At 31.1% G+C, this 18,212-nt stretch overlaps 1 protein-coding gene across 2 annotated transcripts in view; it reads right to left on the reverse strand.

The window, feature by feature from the left end:
* The window catches only part of LOC143079453 (E3 ubiquitin-protein ligase AMFR-like), a 29,723-nt gene that overhangs the window by 9,625 nt on the left and 1,886 nt on the right, over positions 1–18,212 (reverse strand). For both annotated transcript variants that reach the window (XM_076254797.1, XM_076254796.1), the window contains exons 3-11: positions 17,073–17,237; positions 16,629–16,781; positions 15,183–15,223; positions 13,966–14,098; positions 13,342–13,475; positions 12,549–12,659; positions 11,535–11,725; positions 10,326–10,441; positions 929–1,054 (exon numbers count right to left, since the gene is read on the reverse strand). In XM_076254797.1, the coding sequence (XP_076110912.1) occupies positions 929–1,054; positions 10,326–10,441; positions 11,535–11,725; positions 12,549–12,659; positions 13,342–13,475; positions 13,966–14,098; positions 15,183–15,223; positions 16,629–16,781; positions 17,073–17,237 (1,170 nt within the window). The remainder of the gene's footprint in view (positions 1–928; positions 1,055–10,325; positions 10,442–11,534; positions 11,726–12,548; positions 12,660–13,341; positions 13,476–13,965; positions 14,099–15,182; positions 15,224–16,628; positions 16,782–17,072; positions 17,238–18,212) is intronic.

Below are 18,212 nucleotides of genomic sequence, written 5' to 3' on the forward strand. Positions count from 1 at the left end.
TGCATTTCTGCAAGTTCAGGTGCTTGTTACTCGAAAACGTACATCAACCTAAATTTCAATGGCAAAATAAGTTTGTAACTTCATTTAAATGTGATAAAAGTTGCCTCCAGTAAATATTTAATACTTTTATTGCATTAAAAACGTCATGTTCCTTTCCAAATAACTTGTCAAACATCGTTTATTTTTGTAAATTTTTTTGCAGTCGTCCGCCATTGACCGATTTCTAAACTACGGATCTGAACCGTCCCAGCTATGACCGAAATCCATACTTTTACAATAATTACTACAGACACACGGATGGAACAGCTGACAGAAGAATATTGATCCAAAGGGAAAAATTACGTATTCCTAACGCATTAAGAGACTTTTGGTTACATATAATTGATTGGTGTATATAATTCCCTATATTTTTTATGGATTGTTTCAAACTATTGATTAAAGTTGCTTAACTCTGAGACTATTATACTAATATCAATATATTATGGCCCAGCTTAATAACTTTTATATTTTTTCATGAGAAACACTGAATTTCATACACAAGATTGTTTTTAATTAAATTGTAATTGATATATTATAATTTCTTTACATTTTTTAAAATTATTAGTGCTAGATATTTAGTTGATAGTTTCTCACAAGAACCTTGGTAAAACTTAAACAACTTTTAATTTGAAATGTTACTTTAATTGTATACTCAGATATGAATTGAACAATATAAAAAGAACATTATTTACATATGACCCTTTATACTATAGTAAAATCCAAACATTGTAGCGCACCACACGAATGAGCACTTCACTTTCAAATCTCACCACTTCTCCCTATCAGTTTCAAAAAAGAGAAGTAACTTCTCCCTATAATTCTGAAGTAGTGTGAGCCCTGAGATGGTATCAAAATGCTATACAAAATTAATCAGATAATTATTACTTACAGGAGGAGCCTCTAGTCGTCCCTCTAAAATATTTTCGATAGTAAAATCTACTGATCTAGTATTCCTCAGATCTTCTGTTACTAAATTAACTGGCATGTGTGGGAACACAGATAAAACCTGTCTTGCCTACAAAAGTAAATGCAATCTATTCAATTACTGCTACTGCATAAGAATAAGGTTAACAAAAGCATTATATCACAAATGTAATGTTGATCCAGAAAGCAGATCAAAATATAGAAAAAGTACCAAAATAGGCAACAATATACTTTTGGTTCCCTAATTTTTTACTAATAAATTAAGTACAATTTCAAGAGATTGACTGATTGCAAACATGAATGTGAAATGGCAATCTTCAAAGATAATTAATTCTTTGCAGTAGAAATTTTAAGAGCCTTCCTGAAATTGTTATGATCCATTTGGGATCTCAAAAGGCATATTGGAACTTTATTTTAAGATTCCCTTTCCATTCCTTTTTCTGAAATTGTTTGGACTAAAGCATCCAAAATTAACTTTTTTTTAACAGATAATATTTATGGGGGGGGGGGGCAAGGGGGGTCCCAATAACAGCAAAACAGCAAATTGATTTGGCTCATAACAGATAACAAGGAATTAAAATGGACAAAAACAGATAACAGTAAATGAAATATTAAAATAATTCGGTCTTTGACAAATCAGTATTTCTTATTACGGATATAATCCTTTGTAATGCATTCCATTTTCTATGACTATGTTTTTAGTATTAATTTATGTATCTATATTATAATATTTTTTATACGCTCGTTTACGGAACGTATTATGGTACATTATACCGTATAGATCCGACGTACGTCGGCCGTGGCAAAAAAAAAATCATGCACGCTACCAATACGCTAGTAATTTTGATGCAATCAACCTGTAAATCATATCTGTATCGTGTGCACAACGAGCTTAAAGCGTGTATTGGGTGTGCGTAAAGCGTACCAAAGGGTTTCTCTAGTCTTTCTACATTCCCAACTGCAGGTCTGTCTATATGTGAATGTTTGTCAATAAGTCTGTCACATTCGCCCGTCTGTTTACATGTTTACCAGTCTTTCTATGTCCACTGGTTCGTCAACATGTTCACTAGCTTTGAAATAGCTTTTGATAAATGCGATTATTTCAGTGATTTGTGTCTATTGTTTTTATGTAAGTGATTATTGTGCACCGTACCCATATTTTTAGGGACGCGAATTGCAACTGATATTTTACAGTTTTTTTCTTGCGATGTGTTGTCCTTAAGGTTTGGTTCATTTGGGAGGGTTGGGTTTATGGCCACCACATTGTTTATGTGCCAATGTCCATTCTAAAGCCAGGAACATGTAGTACAGTGGTTGTTGTTCATAATTCATGTCGGTCAAGTTTTTTTCGTAAATTATTTTGTCAATAAGGCTGTTTAGTTTTGTTTGATTTTTGTTTTTAAATCTTAATGGTCGGAGCATTAAGTAGCCGACTAAATAGTGTTTTTTTATTCATTTTTGGAGGCCACTCGGTGGCCTTTAAAGACTCACTACCACGTCATTGTAACTCTGGTTGGTACTTATATCATTAGTGCTGGACCATGGTCGATCCTATGCTCCTTTGAGGCAGGCGGGATATTTTTGTAGATCTTGTACAGCTCAAACTAATGGGAGTAGTTCCTGTACTTCTATGTCTAGTCCCATGTTGCATGGTTGGAGAGGGTGTAATATCTTCTGTAGGTTTGATGAAGTTTCACCCGTATCGGACTTCTTCTCCTGAATGAAAGCTTTAAGGCGACGAGTATTTTTGTATGCAATGTGCCCTTAACGTGTCTAAAACTTATCTGTAGCGTTTTCAACGCTCGTGTAGCGTGTATATTATGTGCGTGCAGTTTACAGGTATACGCTTGACAAACGCTTGAGCTGAATGAATTTTTTTATGTTCCATTAAAATTTTCCTGAAGTAAAACCGTTCACCAAGCGTATACATTTGCATTTTGACGTACTTCAAACTTATGGAACGCGGGTTTAAACGCTTGCTTAGCGTTCCTCTGGTGAGCAGCTAAGTTAAGCATACGATGATACGAGCTTTGTTAATTTTCTTTTTTGACTGATTGTTTTACATTGTCATTTCGGGGCCTTTTATAGCCGACTATGCGGTACGTGCTTTGCCTGTTGTTGAAGGCCGTACGGTGACCCATATTTTGTATTTCTGTGTTATTTTGGTTTCTTGTAGATAGTTGTCTCATTGACACCAAACCATATCTTCTTTTTTATATTCGATATCTTATCGCCGACCTGGTGAAGTCTGCTAAAAATGCATGCATGATTCATTTTTAGGTTATCAGTCGTAATTAAAGTGGCATATTTAATTCGTTGATTCATTGCTTGAAGTATCATTTCTTACATCTGCATGGTCAAATGTGTATTTTTTTAAAATAAAATTTAGATTTAGATTTCAGTCACGGTTATTTTTCCCCCCTTCATATTAAATATCTATACTTATCAGTCGCATTTTAATGACGAAAAGGATTCAGAGGTTATTATGTGACCTCCTTGTTTTTTAAAAAAGTAAATAATGTTGCAGTATTTAAACAAAAAAAATAACTTTAAATTTGCAATATTAATGAAAATAAATACGGACATAACTTTCATAATTAATTTTTACGCTATTTTCAATAAAAGATTTTTTTTTTAAATCCTCGTTTTTACACCTATTTGAGACACGTATTTATGATTATATTTCCATGTCCTTGGTCTACCCTAGACGTAAAATTTCAAAAAGTGCTTATACTTTTTTTTTAAGATTTTAGTTTTAATTGTTCTCGTTAAAAATATTTTATTTTTTCATATTCAATATCTATTTAATTTTATTTCTAATAACCATTTTTTTTAATTAAAGTTGCAATATTTAACCCCAAATTTATAATAACTGTAATTTAATCATATGCAAGAAAGACTTCCCTTTAATTTCAGTATAAAAAAAAAAAAATAGCTTGCTATTTACAACATGTACATCTTCACTAAACGTAAAATCTAAAATAAAATGCTTCTAAAACTCTTTCTAAAGATTTTATTTTTAATTATTCTCGTCCAGAATATAAAGCGCATTGTTTACATGAAATCTTATCTCATATCTAAACACAGTGGTTACATCGTTTGATTAAAATACTACGCATGTAGGTTAATATTAGCAGTTTGTAATCGTGTGCAATAAAATATTATATCATAATAAATTTTAGACCATACGTAAAATATCTCTATAGAAACTTAAGCTGCTAATGCATATTCAACAGATTAGTAACCTATTGCGCATGTATTTGACAGGTGGTCATACATTGTAGCTATTGCGCATGTATTTGAAAGGTGGTCATAGAAAGAACAGAAGTGTTCCGAATAACATCCGGTGTTCCGAAAGACTCCATCACTCTTCCAATAAATACTGGACGATAAAAACACATTGACGATGGAAATTTATCCAAATTTATTGAATAAATGCCCCATTTTTATTGATTTATTTTTGGAAATTGGACTATATGTAATATATATCGCAAGTTGTGATTATCAGTCATTCCCAAAAAATGGGTACAATTCGAATGTAGACACTGTTAAAAAATAAATTTCAACTGAGCAGAGAGAGAGTGTTGTTTTCTTCTGTGTCTATATCTAGTCTGCCATTTTTTTAATTTTTACTTACACCATTTTAGTTGTTTTCTAGTTTTAGTATTTTTTGTAAGACAAGGTAAGTATGAACGTATCGGAGGTTAGTGTTGTGTAAAGTCATCTTAAAAATTGCATTAGAGAAAAACACAAGATTTAAATCCAGGCTCATGTGAAACGGATTACATTTACCACCATAACAAACTGATTTATACGTTGAATTAATATAGTGTTTAAAAAATAATTCAAATAAGTAGTTTTCACAACTTATTTAGTAATAAATTTAAACTAATGAAATGTTATGCTGTATAATATTTTAGTTTCATATTACAGCTTTCCAGGAAAAACCCTATCATTTATGTTTTGAATCACTTGTATGTATTTTTTTATGCTTGTATTAATCCATACCCCCATCTTTGTTACGGAGGTTGATATCAAACCAGTATCTGAATGCTGATACATAGTAACACTTAACTCTTTAATGCTAGCTTTTCTAAACAATTTATTGACATTACAAACTAAACCAGATGCTCCGCAGGGCGTAGCTTTATACGACCGCAGAGGTTGAACCCTGAACGGTTGGGGCAAGTATGGACACAACATTCAAGCTGGATTCAGCTCTAAATTTGGATTGTGATTAAATAGTTGACACAGCATAGGTTTCTGACACAGAATGAATGTGTTCTAATGAACTTAAAATTTTTGTTTTCTCTTAGAGCAATTCACTATGCTGTTGAATATTAATCCTCTCAAAAAAATGTTTGAAGAAATTTTCTTTTTATTTATGAAATTTCAAATGAGAAAAATTGAACCCAATTTTTTAATCACATCCCCCTTTCCCTTATTCCAAAACTAATTTCAATTAAAAATATTCTAATGGAGTTTGCAACAATAACTACTCATTTAAATACATCATAAATATTAAGATGTAAAAAAACTGCTTGTTATCACTGAATGGTAAAGATTATTTAAATTTATCAGTTGGTAGTAAAAAGTGAATATACATTGTATATTGTATATAACAAAGATTTAAGTTGATTCTGGACAAAGAAAGATAACTCCAATTAAAAAAAATTCTTGCTATTGCACAATATTGTGCAATAAGATATTTCTTGCTTACTATTCTGGACAAAGAAAGATAACTCTAATTAAAAAAAAAATTGCTATTTCACAATATTGTGCAATTAGATATTTCTTGCCATTGCACAATACTGTGCAATTGAAAAGACTTGCTATTGCACAATACTTAATATAATAATTTTGGATCCTGATTTGGACCAACTTGAAAACTGGGCCCATAATCAAAAATCTAAGTACATGTTTAGATTCAGCATATCAAAGAGGCCCAAGAATTCAATTTTTGTTAAAATCAAACTTAGTTTAATTTTGGACCCTTTGGACTTTAATGTAGACCAATTTGAAAACAGGACCAAAAATGAAGAATCTACATACACAGTTAGATTTGGCATATCAAAGAACCCCAAGGATTCAATTTTTGATGAAATCAAACAAAGTTTAATTTTGGACCCCGATTTGGACCAACTTGAAAACTGGGCCAATAATCAAGAATCTAAGTACATTTTTAGATTCAACATATCAAAGAACCCAACCGATTCATTTTTTGTCAAAATCAAACTAAGTTTAATTTTGGACCCTTTGGACCTTAATGTAGACCAATTTGAAAACGAGACCAAAAGTTGAGAATCTACATATACAGTTAGATTCGGCATATCAAAGAACCCCAATTATTCAATTTTGATGAAATCAAACAAAGTTTAATTTTGGACCCTTTGGGCCCCTTTTTCCTAAACTGTTGGGACCAAAACTCCCAAAATCAATACCAACCTTCCTTTTATGGTCATAAACCTTGTGTTTAAATTTCATAGATTTCTATTTACTTATACTAACGTTATGGTGCGAAAACCAAGAAAAATGCTTGTTTGGGTCCCTTTTTGGCCCCTAATTCCTAAACTGTTGGGTCCTAAACTCCCAAAATGAATACCAACCTTCCTTTTGTGGTCATAAACATTGTGTTTAAATTTCATCGATTTCTATTTACTTAAACTAAAGTTATTGTGCGAAAACCAAGAAAAATGCTTATTTGGGCCCTTTATTGGCCCCTTATTCCTAAACTGTTGAAACCAAAACTCCCAAAATCAATCCCAACCTTTCTTTTGTGGTCATAAACCTTGTGTCAAAATTTCATAGATTTCTATTCACTTAAACTAAAGTTATGGTGCGAAAACCAAGAAAATGCTTATTTGGGCCCTTTTTGGCCCCTAATTCCTAAAATGTTGAGACCAAAACTCCCAAAATCAATACCAACCTTCCTTTTATGGTCATAAACCTTGTGTTAAAATTTCATAGATTTCTTTTCACTTTTACTAAAGTTAGAGTGCGAAAACTAAAAGTATTCGGACGACGACGACGACGCCAACGTGATAGCAATATACGACGAAAATTTTTTCAAAATTTGCGGTCGTATAAAAACTGTTTTCTATCAAGTTATATGTTTCTTTTAGTCAAATGAACTTGTTCTTGTCAAAATCTCCGTAACGATTCATGAACTTTCACTCAAAAATATGTTTTACCTAAACCGAATACTGTTCAACTTTATTTTATTAGCTCTATACAGATAATGTCATCTTCCTTCACACCATAGTGTATGTATTATACTCAACTATGAAGTTTTGGAGTCAAAATAGTTCCATTTCGAAAATTTCTATCCTCTGTAACGACATTTAAAACCTGCATAACGGACAATTCCAGTTCTTACCGACAGCAAACATGTAAATGAATGTAAATATTGGAATTAAAAGACAAACAAGACAACAGAATTAAACATTTTCTTAGTAAATCGTTATCTAAAAAGAGTAAAGTCATGTTAGAGAAAAAAAAACTTTTTCCTTAAATTTCTATCCTCCGTAACGTAAATCAATGATGTCGTCTATGATTGACATCACCTTTTGATTTTTATTAGTGATAATTTATGAACTGATTTGGTATCTATAACAATGTACAAGAATTTCAATTGGTATGATCGTGTTTACATGCATCTTTAGATTTTTTTTATTTGCATAACCTCCGTTACATTGATTAGTCCTAAATAATCTTGAAAATGTTTGCCATAAACCGCTGTTAAAGTTATGATTGTCGTCGTAATTACACAAGTTGTGTTGTAGACTATTTTAAATCTAAGAAAATGGCTGATATAATGTTTATTAAACGTTATAATGTTGCTCACATAGTAGGGAAAAAACAAGTTAACCTACCTTTCTCAAAACAACATTTTTTTTCTCAAAATCTGTATTTTGTTTGTCTGTTTTCTTTATACATGTTATAATAAATGATGTCTGCTACAAAAATGACTTTCGGCAGTGTCGGCAGCCGCTGATACTGATAAAAAAAGGTCTGACAACTTAACTGTAAATAACTGCGTCACGGAGGTTATTTAAACGGAGGTTAGTTTTATTTACATTATACATGGAAATATGTAACAATATTGTTGAGTTGCTTTCTCAAAACTGATTATTGAGAAGCTTTATGGGTGCTTTCAATGAAATAATCATCATTTTGATTTGTTCTTGGTTAGTGCGTTCCAAAATACGCGTTACGTAGGTTGGATTCTTATATGCGACAATCGAAAAAAAGAGAAAGAGAAGATTTTTTTTTATTTTTCGTTTCATTGCAATAAAAGTTAAAGGCAGGATTTTAAAATTTGATGTATCAACTTTGCTTAAAGTCACTTTGGGCATGATTTCCAATCATATAAATATGTTTTGACTGTACCTAAAGATACGTTACGGTAGGTTATACGTTTATCGGCGACATTGGTTTAATGGGTAAATCAAAGTGTATATTATAACTTTTGATTCTAAAATATTTTTGTGGATAAAAATCAATATAGTGTCAAATAAAAAAAGCAAATCTAATCATGATTTAGATGAAATAAAGTATTTTAATTCACACCGATATTTGGAGTTTTTCTTGGCGACATTCGGAATTCGTGTGATTTCCATATATTGAATAGAAAATCACACAAATATATTTACGATATACATCACAAAAGAATATAATTTTATTTTAGTATACATATTAATCACTTAGAACACGAAAAAGATTATCTGTGACATATGTTAAGCTTGCATTTTGTGGTTATTTGCCGGCGACACTGAAATTTTGTAATTGTACCCATTTTTTGGGAATGACTGTTATATGTTTTCTCCACTGAGTGGCACACATTTCCTGCATATTTAAGACGATTGTAAATTATCGTTCTGATAAAATCAAAAGATCAAAGAGATTTTAGATAAATGTAGGAATTATTAAGCTTCGCTCTAAATCCAGGGTAAGATCATTGATTAGTATAAACCAATGTTCAGCTGAACCCCGATATGTTGAATTTTTTTTAGTACTGTGACTCAAGGATTTGTATAGTGACACGTTAAAAATTCTTGTGCGACTGTTCAATAATATTTACCAGTATCATTTGGACTGTTTCGTTTGGTTGGATAGTGATAACATATTTTAGGGGACAGAAATGTATTATATAAATAGCTATATAACGTAGTTAGATCTCTGTTTTCCTCTGCTGTATTTTATTGATTGGTACTTGCTCGATTAATTTTCGTATTGTAAACTAGAAATTTCTACTTTCCAGGATTATCCAGTAACTTAACCATATATATTACTCTAAACTTCACAGTTTTAATATTTATTGAATATATTTATTGTTAACCGGCGGTAACCGGAACACACCTTAATCGCGATTTAAACTTTACCCACAAACTTATGAAATAATGTCACTCACTATTTCAAATCGTTGTAGAATAATTAATTCTGGACCGATTTTCATTTTTTATGCATCAGTCGATTTGTTTAAATAATTTGTTCACGAATAAAGGTCTACCGACGCGATTGAAATAAGTAAGGTGTTTTACGACCGGTAATATTGTTAAGCTGTCTCGATAAAAACCACGTGATTGATAAGAATATCTCTGGTCAATTTATGACCGCGGCATCGCAGATAGTCACAAAAGAAATTAACGACAGCGTACTAATTAGATAGTTTCCATATCTTTTCTACAGGGCTACCCGGGTTATAAATAAATGCTAATTAATCGTTGTAGTTCCTGTCAATATAATACTTCCATGTTAGGACCTAGTCCTTAATTGAGATCCTTGTCAGATATTCCTGGCCATATGTTTTCCTTTTTGTCATATTAAGAATTGTTTAATTTGATATGTTCGTACGGGAAACAAGAAACATTATTCTCATACAAAAAATTAAGATAGTTCTAAATACACATTCATAAAAAAATGGAATTTATTACAAAGGATAATCATAAGATATACTTGAATTGTCTTGGTCCTCACTTCTGTGATGGGTAAATGTTAATGGAATCCTTCTCTGAATACGGGACAAACATATTAGTAATACCGAATATTGACTGTCAAAAAAAAAATGCTAACATTCCAATTTTCAATAACAGTTAACAGCAAATACATTATCACAATAACAGATAACAAAAAAACTAATAGCCCAATAACAGCTAACAAAGAATAAGACAATAACAGCTAACAGCAAACATATTTTCAAAATAACAGATAACAAAAAATTAAATTGCCCCATAACAGCATAACAGTTAAACCCCTTGCCCCCCCCTCATTTATGTTAAGCTGTGGTTTATCTAAAGTTTACATGCACCTTTAATAAATTCTCTTGAAAACACAATAATGTGACTTCAATTGGTATATTTTACCATGTTATCTAGCTGTGAAGTCTGTAAGGCTGGTAGTCTAGCTCCACCATGGGGTAATAACTGTGTATGTGTTACTTCTACAGAAAAGCTGGGTAACCAACTCACATAGCGGGAGCCTGAAAATAATCAAAAGAAATCTAATTCATCATTCAACTACATATATGTAATGTACAATAGCAAAATATGCTGGATTTAAATGGAACAAGAATGTGTCCCAAGTACATGGATGCCCCAACCACACTATCATTTTCTATGTTCAGTGGACCGTGAAAATGGGGGGAAATCTCTAATTTGGCATTAAAATTAGAAAGATCATATCATAGGGAACATGTGTACTAAGTTTCAAGTGGATTGGATTTCAACTTCATCAAAAACTACCTTGATCAAAAACTTTAACCTGAAGCACAGACCAGAAAACATAATGCCCATTAATGATGAGTAATTCAAATGTTTTCTGGTTGTGATTGGTGGTACTTTTGAGGCAAAAAAAATATAAACTTGACCCGAAATAAATAGGATGGGTTAGTGGAATAGATCATTTGTTTTCTTTCACATATCTTTATTAAGTTACATATGAAACAGTTTTGAACTAACATTGTTTCACCAAGAATTCTCATAAATGTGTTAGGGTATGCACAATAATTTACTTTGGCTGAGAGGTTGGAAACAATCTATATATTTTTTTTTGGCTTTATCATCATCAGAGTGGATTAAGGATGTTTGCTTGTCATGTTTTGGAATTTTTGTCAGAATTTTGGAATCCTCTAGTTTTATCCATTTCAATGCCTTTATAAATTTTGGCTATTGACCCCCATTTTTTCTTTTTATAAATTTTTTACATGTATAATCATAAGCCATTTGTAAAAGTCTTATAAAATCTTATTTATGTTTTAATAGTTTTTGATAACTTTAACTTGTCAATGATAAAGCTATGAAAAATCAAGAGAGAACATTTTCCCACCAAAATTCCAAAGATTAATATCTTGAAAACAAGCACATTGACCCCTATATTTGTTTTGCTTTTTTTATTCCTCAATTAATCCCCTATCAATATATACTAGTGTTATGGAAAGCTATTTATTTTGTAACTAAGTAGCAAACTTCCTTAATCATCATCAGAGTGGATTAAATGGTTGGCTGTGGAAGTAATCATTTAGATGTTAGTAAACAGTTGGTAGCATGAGGATTTGGTTGATGTTAAACACTCACCATCAAAGTGGAAGAAATGGTTGGTAGTCTGGGGATTTGCAGGGGGATGAGGTGGGTGTGGCACGTTAGGTCTGGCATCCCCTGTTTCATCTGGAACATTTCCATTTGGATCACCTTGGGGTCCTTCACTTAGTGACATCCTACATGTGGGACATGATGTGTCCTGCTCTAACCATGACAACAAACAAGCACTGAAAACAAAAAACAAAGTTGGAAAGTTAAAAAACTATTTTTTTATAACTTGCAGTGGTCCACTACGATACAGCTTTAAGATTGTAACTCGTTATCCTATTTTCTCAGTAAAAAGACCATTGCAGTGTCTGTACCTGTGTTGCATGGTGCTGTGTTGAGCCTTCAACTCAATTCAAAAGTGTTAGAATTTTGTTCATTATCACACATGAAGGTCCAACCAATTAAAATACATGAATATTGTAGATCAATGGTATTTATGTAAATTTCAGACTTCCAAATTATTGTTAATTGTTATAGCAAGATTTGAATATTTTAAAGGGTATGTTGTCATAGTGCATAAATTTTGCCTTTCAACAGATTACCTACATACCCCTCAGTTTTCTGCTACAAGGGTTCTCTGTGTATTTATGACAGATGGTGACAATAGGTTACTTTACCTCACACAGGTGTTAAAAGATTTCATGGTTATACATTCATATACCATGAAATCTTCATTTAAATTTCTTATAGACAGATTGAATGGTTGGTGTTTAATCACTTTAATGCCACTTTCAACACTTTTTTGCTATTTCATATTGGTCAGTTTTTATTTGTGGAGGAAGTCAGAGTGGCCGGACAGAAACAATGACCTTCATTAGGAAAACAAACAATCCTAGTCAATTCAGATTAGAGTTGTGTGTGGTTCAAACTGACCTCAGTGTTGACCTACTAGTATAAAAGTAGTTTCTTATACTTACTTCTAATCATTTCTGTCTAATCCCATTCAATGATAGGCTCCAATGTGAAAGGTGATATGATGGAAACCTATATTCCCAAACTTACTTGTGAAAGAGATGGCCACAGGGTAATTTTCTGGATGATTCCATTCTCTCCCAACAAACAGCACAGTTGTCATTATGGTCTTTGATTTCTTCTTCTGTTGCCATTGGAAACCTTTTTAGATAAAGTATCATATTATATAAGCACACATTGAAAATTTTACTAAACAAGATAACTTTCAACAAAGCTTCTTTCTTTTCATGATATGGTTCAAATTCTAATAGTAAAAAAATACAGAACTAGCATTTACTCATTACTTAAATCTTTATAGAGAATAATACAGTAAATACAGAAATTATTGTCAGGTTTTATTAAGGCGAAATAACGTGACTCCTTAAGTATTGTAATACTAATAACTCAGATTCTGATATCTAATACAATTATTTGTATGTGGCTTTCCCTAAAATTGTAATAATTTCAACATGCACCCCTGATTTTAGGAGGGGTTTGTGTTTGTAAGTCTTCAGTTTTTTATATAGTTCGTGTTTGGTCTGTTTTTTATTTTTTGTCACAGAATTGTCAGTTTATTTTCGACTTGTGAGTTTGAATATCCCTTTGGTGTCTTTCATGTCTCTTTTTAGATGTTCAGATCAAACTAAACAAATTCAAAATATCAAAAATCTTGAAAGATCTGTCTTGCTTTTTAAGATGGATATATATATAAATATCTATACTTTTTATAGTAAAAAAACAAACGGTACGAAATATAAGTATTGACATAAAATTTAGATATTAGAACACTGTGTTCCTATCAACCAAACCCAATTGCCATTTTTTACCATTGTTTTCTACTTACCTAGCTTCAATATTCTTTACAACTCTTCTGTAATTCTGATGACGATTCAATCTTCTTTTAAATTCATAAAACAGAAATCTTAACTGCATACAGATAACTAAACTAGCCATACTCAGGAAAATGTTACCCCATAACTGAAAATAAAATAGCTTGTGTTTGAATTTCATACAAATAGCACATAATACACTGTATATCAAAGTATACACATATTGTAAATAAACTTTCTTTAACTTTGTTCCACATGAAACCACATGTTCCCTTTTAAGGTGGTACCTAACACTTCAGGGAGATAACTCTGTAAAAATTGTTGTTTTGTTAAGGAAATATTCTGCTTCTCAATGATCAAAATTAGTGTTCGTCAAACTGCTATATAACCAACAAAATTTTTCTGATTTTTTGAATTTTTTATATTTTTGCCAAAGGGTCACAGTAAAGATTTTGTCAAAATTTTATGAAAATTAAACAACCAAATTAATATTAGTCAAGGTGTTGGGTACCACCTTAAGGTAAAGATCTTGTTATTTTTTTTATTTCTATAATCAAAATCAGATCACTTAGTAATTTCAATACTGATACTTAACATTTCTTCCATCTAAATTGGAGCATTAAAGTAGTAAAACTTACAAGCATGTGAAGATGATGACCAAAGTCTATTGATATGGCTGAAAGCTCAAATATTAATTCAGTGTAATAAATATATATAGATCTGTTTTCCCATACTCCATCAACATTCATTTCATACAGGTGAATCACATATCTAAAATTAGAAAGAAAAATATCTCATATTAGGGTTTTCTCATGTATGAAAGTGTCTGTAGAGAAATTATGCAAAGTCTTTTTAAGCTTATTCTTAAATGTGTAATTTGAATACATATGTATCATGAAAATGTACTTTTATTGTTGTATATACAGTCTAATCCTTAACATCTTCATTGATTACTGGAGGCTAATTTCCTATTTACCTTTTGACACTAATTCAATAACAGGAGATGGTGACTTTCTTTTTTCTCGGACTTTTCCCATATCAATTTCGAGTTTCTCTGAATTGTCCCCTGTCCATATCTAAATTGTTCGAGATTGACATTTTCAAAAAGCGGAAGATTTCAAATTTTAACAGGAGGGACAGAAAAGGGGCTGAAAAGCGGGAGATTTTAACTCCCGCCTGAAGAATCACATGTATGTACTTCCATTCAAATAGTTGTTTGTATTCTTAGTCTCAATAGGAATTGTCATATTTCAGACTTCAACTTAGAATTTATGCATGCATATGACTTTTAAAAGTATAATTTTGTGTTACTATTTTCCATCTGAATTTCATGAGAACATGTGCTATTTATTCTAGATTGTAATTAATGTATAATTGGCAAAAACAATCGACTACTGAGGAAAATAAAATTATACAGAAGAATATGTTAAAATATTTTAATTTGGTAGTTTTTTATTGTGATATGCAAGTATGCCAAGTAGCAGCTACAGATGACCAAATGCTATATTCTACAATGATATTTATAATTATTTGTAAATCATTGTAATTTGCCATCCATAACAGTCTGTAGACATGCCTCTGCTTACCTCATATTACTAAAAATTGTAAAAAGCTAAGTGCTAATATTGTGGATTCCCTTATTTTCATAGTTATCATTTTTCATTGATAGCAAAACATTTTTTTTGGCAGATACTTGATTTTATTGTCTTGTCAAAGACTACTTCAAGCCAATAGGAAAATTTGCACTCAAGTCTATCAACTAATTCAACGAAAATCGGTATTCCACAGATAATAATAAATTCACAGTATCAAATTAAGAGATGGTTAAAGAAACTGTAAATGTTATAATTATTACCTTCCTAAGACATGCAGACATCTAATTGCTAGGATAAGGCACTAAAATAGAAAAAGATATATTGAATTTACATGGCATATGAAATCAAAGTGCTTGAGAGCACCATCATGACTATAGGATAAAGATTGCAATCATTTTGAAGTGGAAACTTAAAGTTAAACATTGCAGTATATTAGCAACTGTGGAAGTCATTCTCTTGAATTAGAAATATCTTATTTTGTCTATAATTGTAGTTTGTTCAAAGTATCTGAGTATACATTTCATTTCAAAAATTGCTTTGAAAGATGCATGGTAAAATATGAAGAAATGTGCAACAATGTACTAAGTTTTTGTTCTCTCAAAACATGCAAAAGGAGTCATGAGGTTTGGGAAACATAGCTTTCAAGCTAGTCTCATATATCAACTTCACTTGTTTTCTCCTACTTTATCTACATGTATATTCAACTCAAAATGATGATCAAACATATTCAAACACTTAAAGATGTACTTAGGTGAGGTTAGGTGAAAATTAATAAATCAAGAATTTAAAATTGATACTATAAGCTTGTAGAGCATTCTTTAGGGATAAAAATAAGCTAAAAATATTGATAGGTCATGGACCTCCTTTTTCGAAATATTTAAGATTTAACATATATCAGAAAAAGGCTGACTCAGACTTTTACCTTACATTTGCATTGGTATTATTTGGGTCTCAAAACAAAAGAAAGAAAATCAAGAAGCTTCTTAAATTTTGGAAAATGACCTTTCATGAGCTATTAAGTCTTATATGAAAAAATTAATGGGTGTTTTGGGGCAAAATATTTTACCCTGTATTGTATGGAAAAACACCGAGGAGTCTCAACATTTGACATGAATTCCAAAACCTCACCTAAGTACATCCTTAAGTTGTGTTAATTTTGACTGCATTTGTTTGCATCTTTCTGAAGTGAGGAACCTGTTCTTCAGTGGTTGTTGTTTGTTGATGTGGTTCATAAGTGTTTCTCGTTTTTTATATAGATTAGACCGTTGATTTTCCGGTTTAAATGGTTTTACACAAGTCATTTTTTGGGCCCTTAATAGAAATGCTCTGTGTTATAATCCTGGTACTTTTGATAACTATTAAAGACCATACTTTGACATTTAATGTTAACTTTTTACAAATTGTGACTTGGATGGAGAGTTGTCTCATTGGCACTCATACCACATCTTCTTCTTATATCTATCATCAGGTTTGGAAACTATAGCTATGAAGCCTATCTCATTTTGTTATAATTAGCAACTATAAATCCCTTCACTTGTTTTTTCTACTTTATTAAATTCTGCATAATTCAAAATGATGATCAAACATTTAAAACCACTCAAGCTGTTTTGGTTTTTATCAACAAATAACAAACAAACAAAGGATTATCTTGCCTCTTTTTCACATTGGCATCTAAACCATTACTTATTTAGTCTTTCATACTATACCTCTGCAGCCATAAAAGCAAAGATTGTGATTCCAGCGTGTAATCCAATGTAGGTACATGCACATAACAATACCATACAACTAAATAGTATAAATCCTAATAAACTCAGCAGCTTCATGTGCATCAATCTTGGTGTGGTTGGAGAAAATGACAACTGAAATTGTATAATATATACTGTAAATTCAGAAATTATTGCATGCATTTTTTATTACAATTTTTTTATTGAAATTTTTCATAAGAACACAACAGTGGTGGCCTTCAAATGATCATTTTGGTCTTTTTCGTGTTTTTAAATCAATCCCTCATGAAAATAAGTTTGTTTACACATGTTTTAGTAATATGTGTATGACAAGAATAAGCTTGATATTTCAAGTGTTAGTCTCTTTACTAATGAAACTTAAATATTCAAAACTATCTTTAGACAGCTGTGACTAATAAAACTTACATATTCAAACCTATCTTTAGACAGTTGAGTCAAGAGATGGAAAAATCCGAGGAAGCTGAACCAAGCAACCCATACAAAGACTTCTTCCATTGTCTGGACGTTCATCACTCCAAAGATGAAAATGAACTTATAAAACAAAAAGTTCCAGAACTTATCCTTCAGATGCTATAAGAAAGAAACAATAATCATTAATTCTTTGCCCATTCTTTTACTTAAAAAACAGAAACTTCATAGTTTAGTGTCACTTTAGACCTCCAAATTTTTTTTTAAATCTTAGAAAAAGTTTCAATTAAAGAAGATCTAAGACAGCGCTGCAAAGAACAGAGTGTGGCCATAAGTTTTCGTCACTCAAGATTTTTTGCTATAAATTGTATATAAAACTACATTTTTTCAAAAAATATTTAGGGGTCAATTTTGGTTTGATTTTAGGCATTTCGGTACCAATAGAAGCAAAATTGTCCCAGGTTTATTTGATTATTTGGTTATATTTTTTTGGTTGGAACGTTTACATTTTTTCATAAGATAAACACAAATATTATTTTCTGTTCAGAAATTCGCTATATATTCAACAATTTACTGTATGTGTTCACATCAACTCAAGAGAAGAAAAAAAAAACACCTGAAGACAAAACTATTTCCAAATATATAAACATACTAATTACTTCTACGTCTTTTAAGGCCTTGTTGATAAAAATCCAACCATAAATGCGCTCAAATTTTTTTTAGAAAAAATGTGTATTTATATGAAATATATAGACAAAAAATGCAGGTGACGAAATACTTTTATCCAGGTACTGTAAATCACTAAACCTTGATGCTTATATTATTCTCTACATGTATGTTTAAGGTGGTACCCAACACTTTCACTAAAATTAATTGGGCTTGTTTAATTTTCATAAAATTTTGTCAAAGTATTTACTTTGACACTTTAACAAAAATATAGAAATATAAAAATTTTTGAACCAACCGTTTTGTCAGAAAAATTACACTGGTTATATAGCAATTTGACAAACACCAATTTTGATCATTGAGAAGCTTAATATTCCTTTTACAACACAACGTAATTAAAAGGTTTAGCTGATTTTACAGAGTTATCTCCCTGTAGTGTTAGGCACCACCTTAAGAAACACTCTCATTGTT

Source organism: Mytilus galloprovincialis, chromosome 6 (genome assembly GCF_965363235.1).
Source record: "Mytilus galloprovincialis chromosome 6, xbMytGall1.hap1.1, whole genome shotgun sequence".
Taxonomy (NCBI): Eukaryota; Metazoa; Mollusca; class Bivalvia; order Mytilida; family Mytilidae; genus Mytilus; species Mytilus galloprovincialis.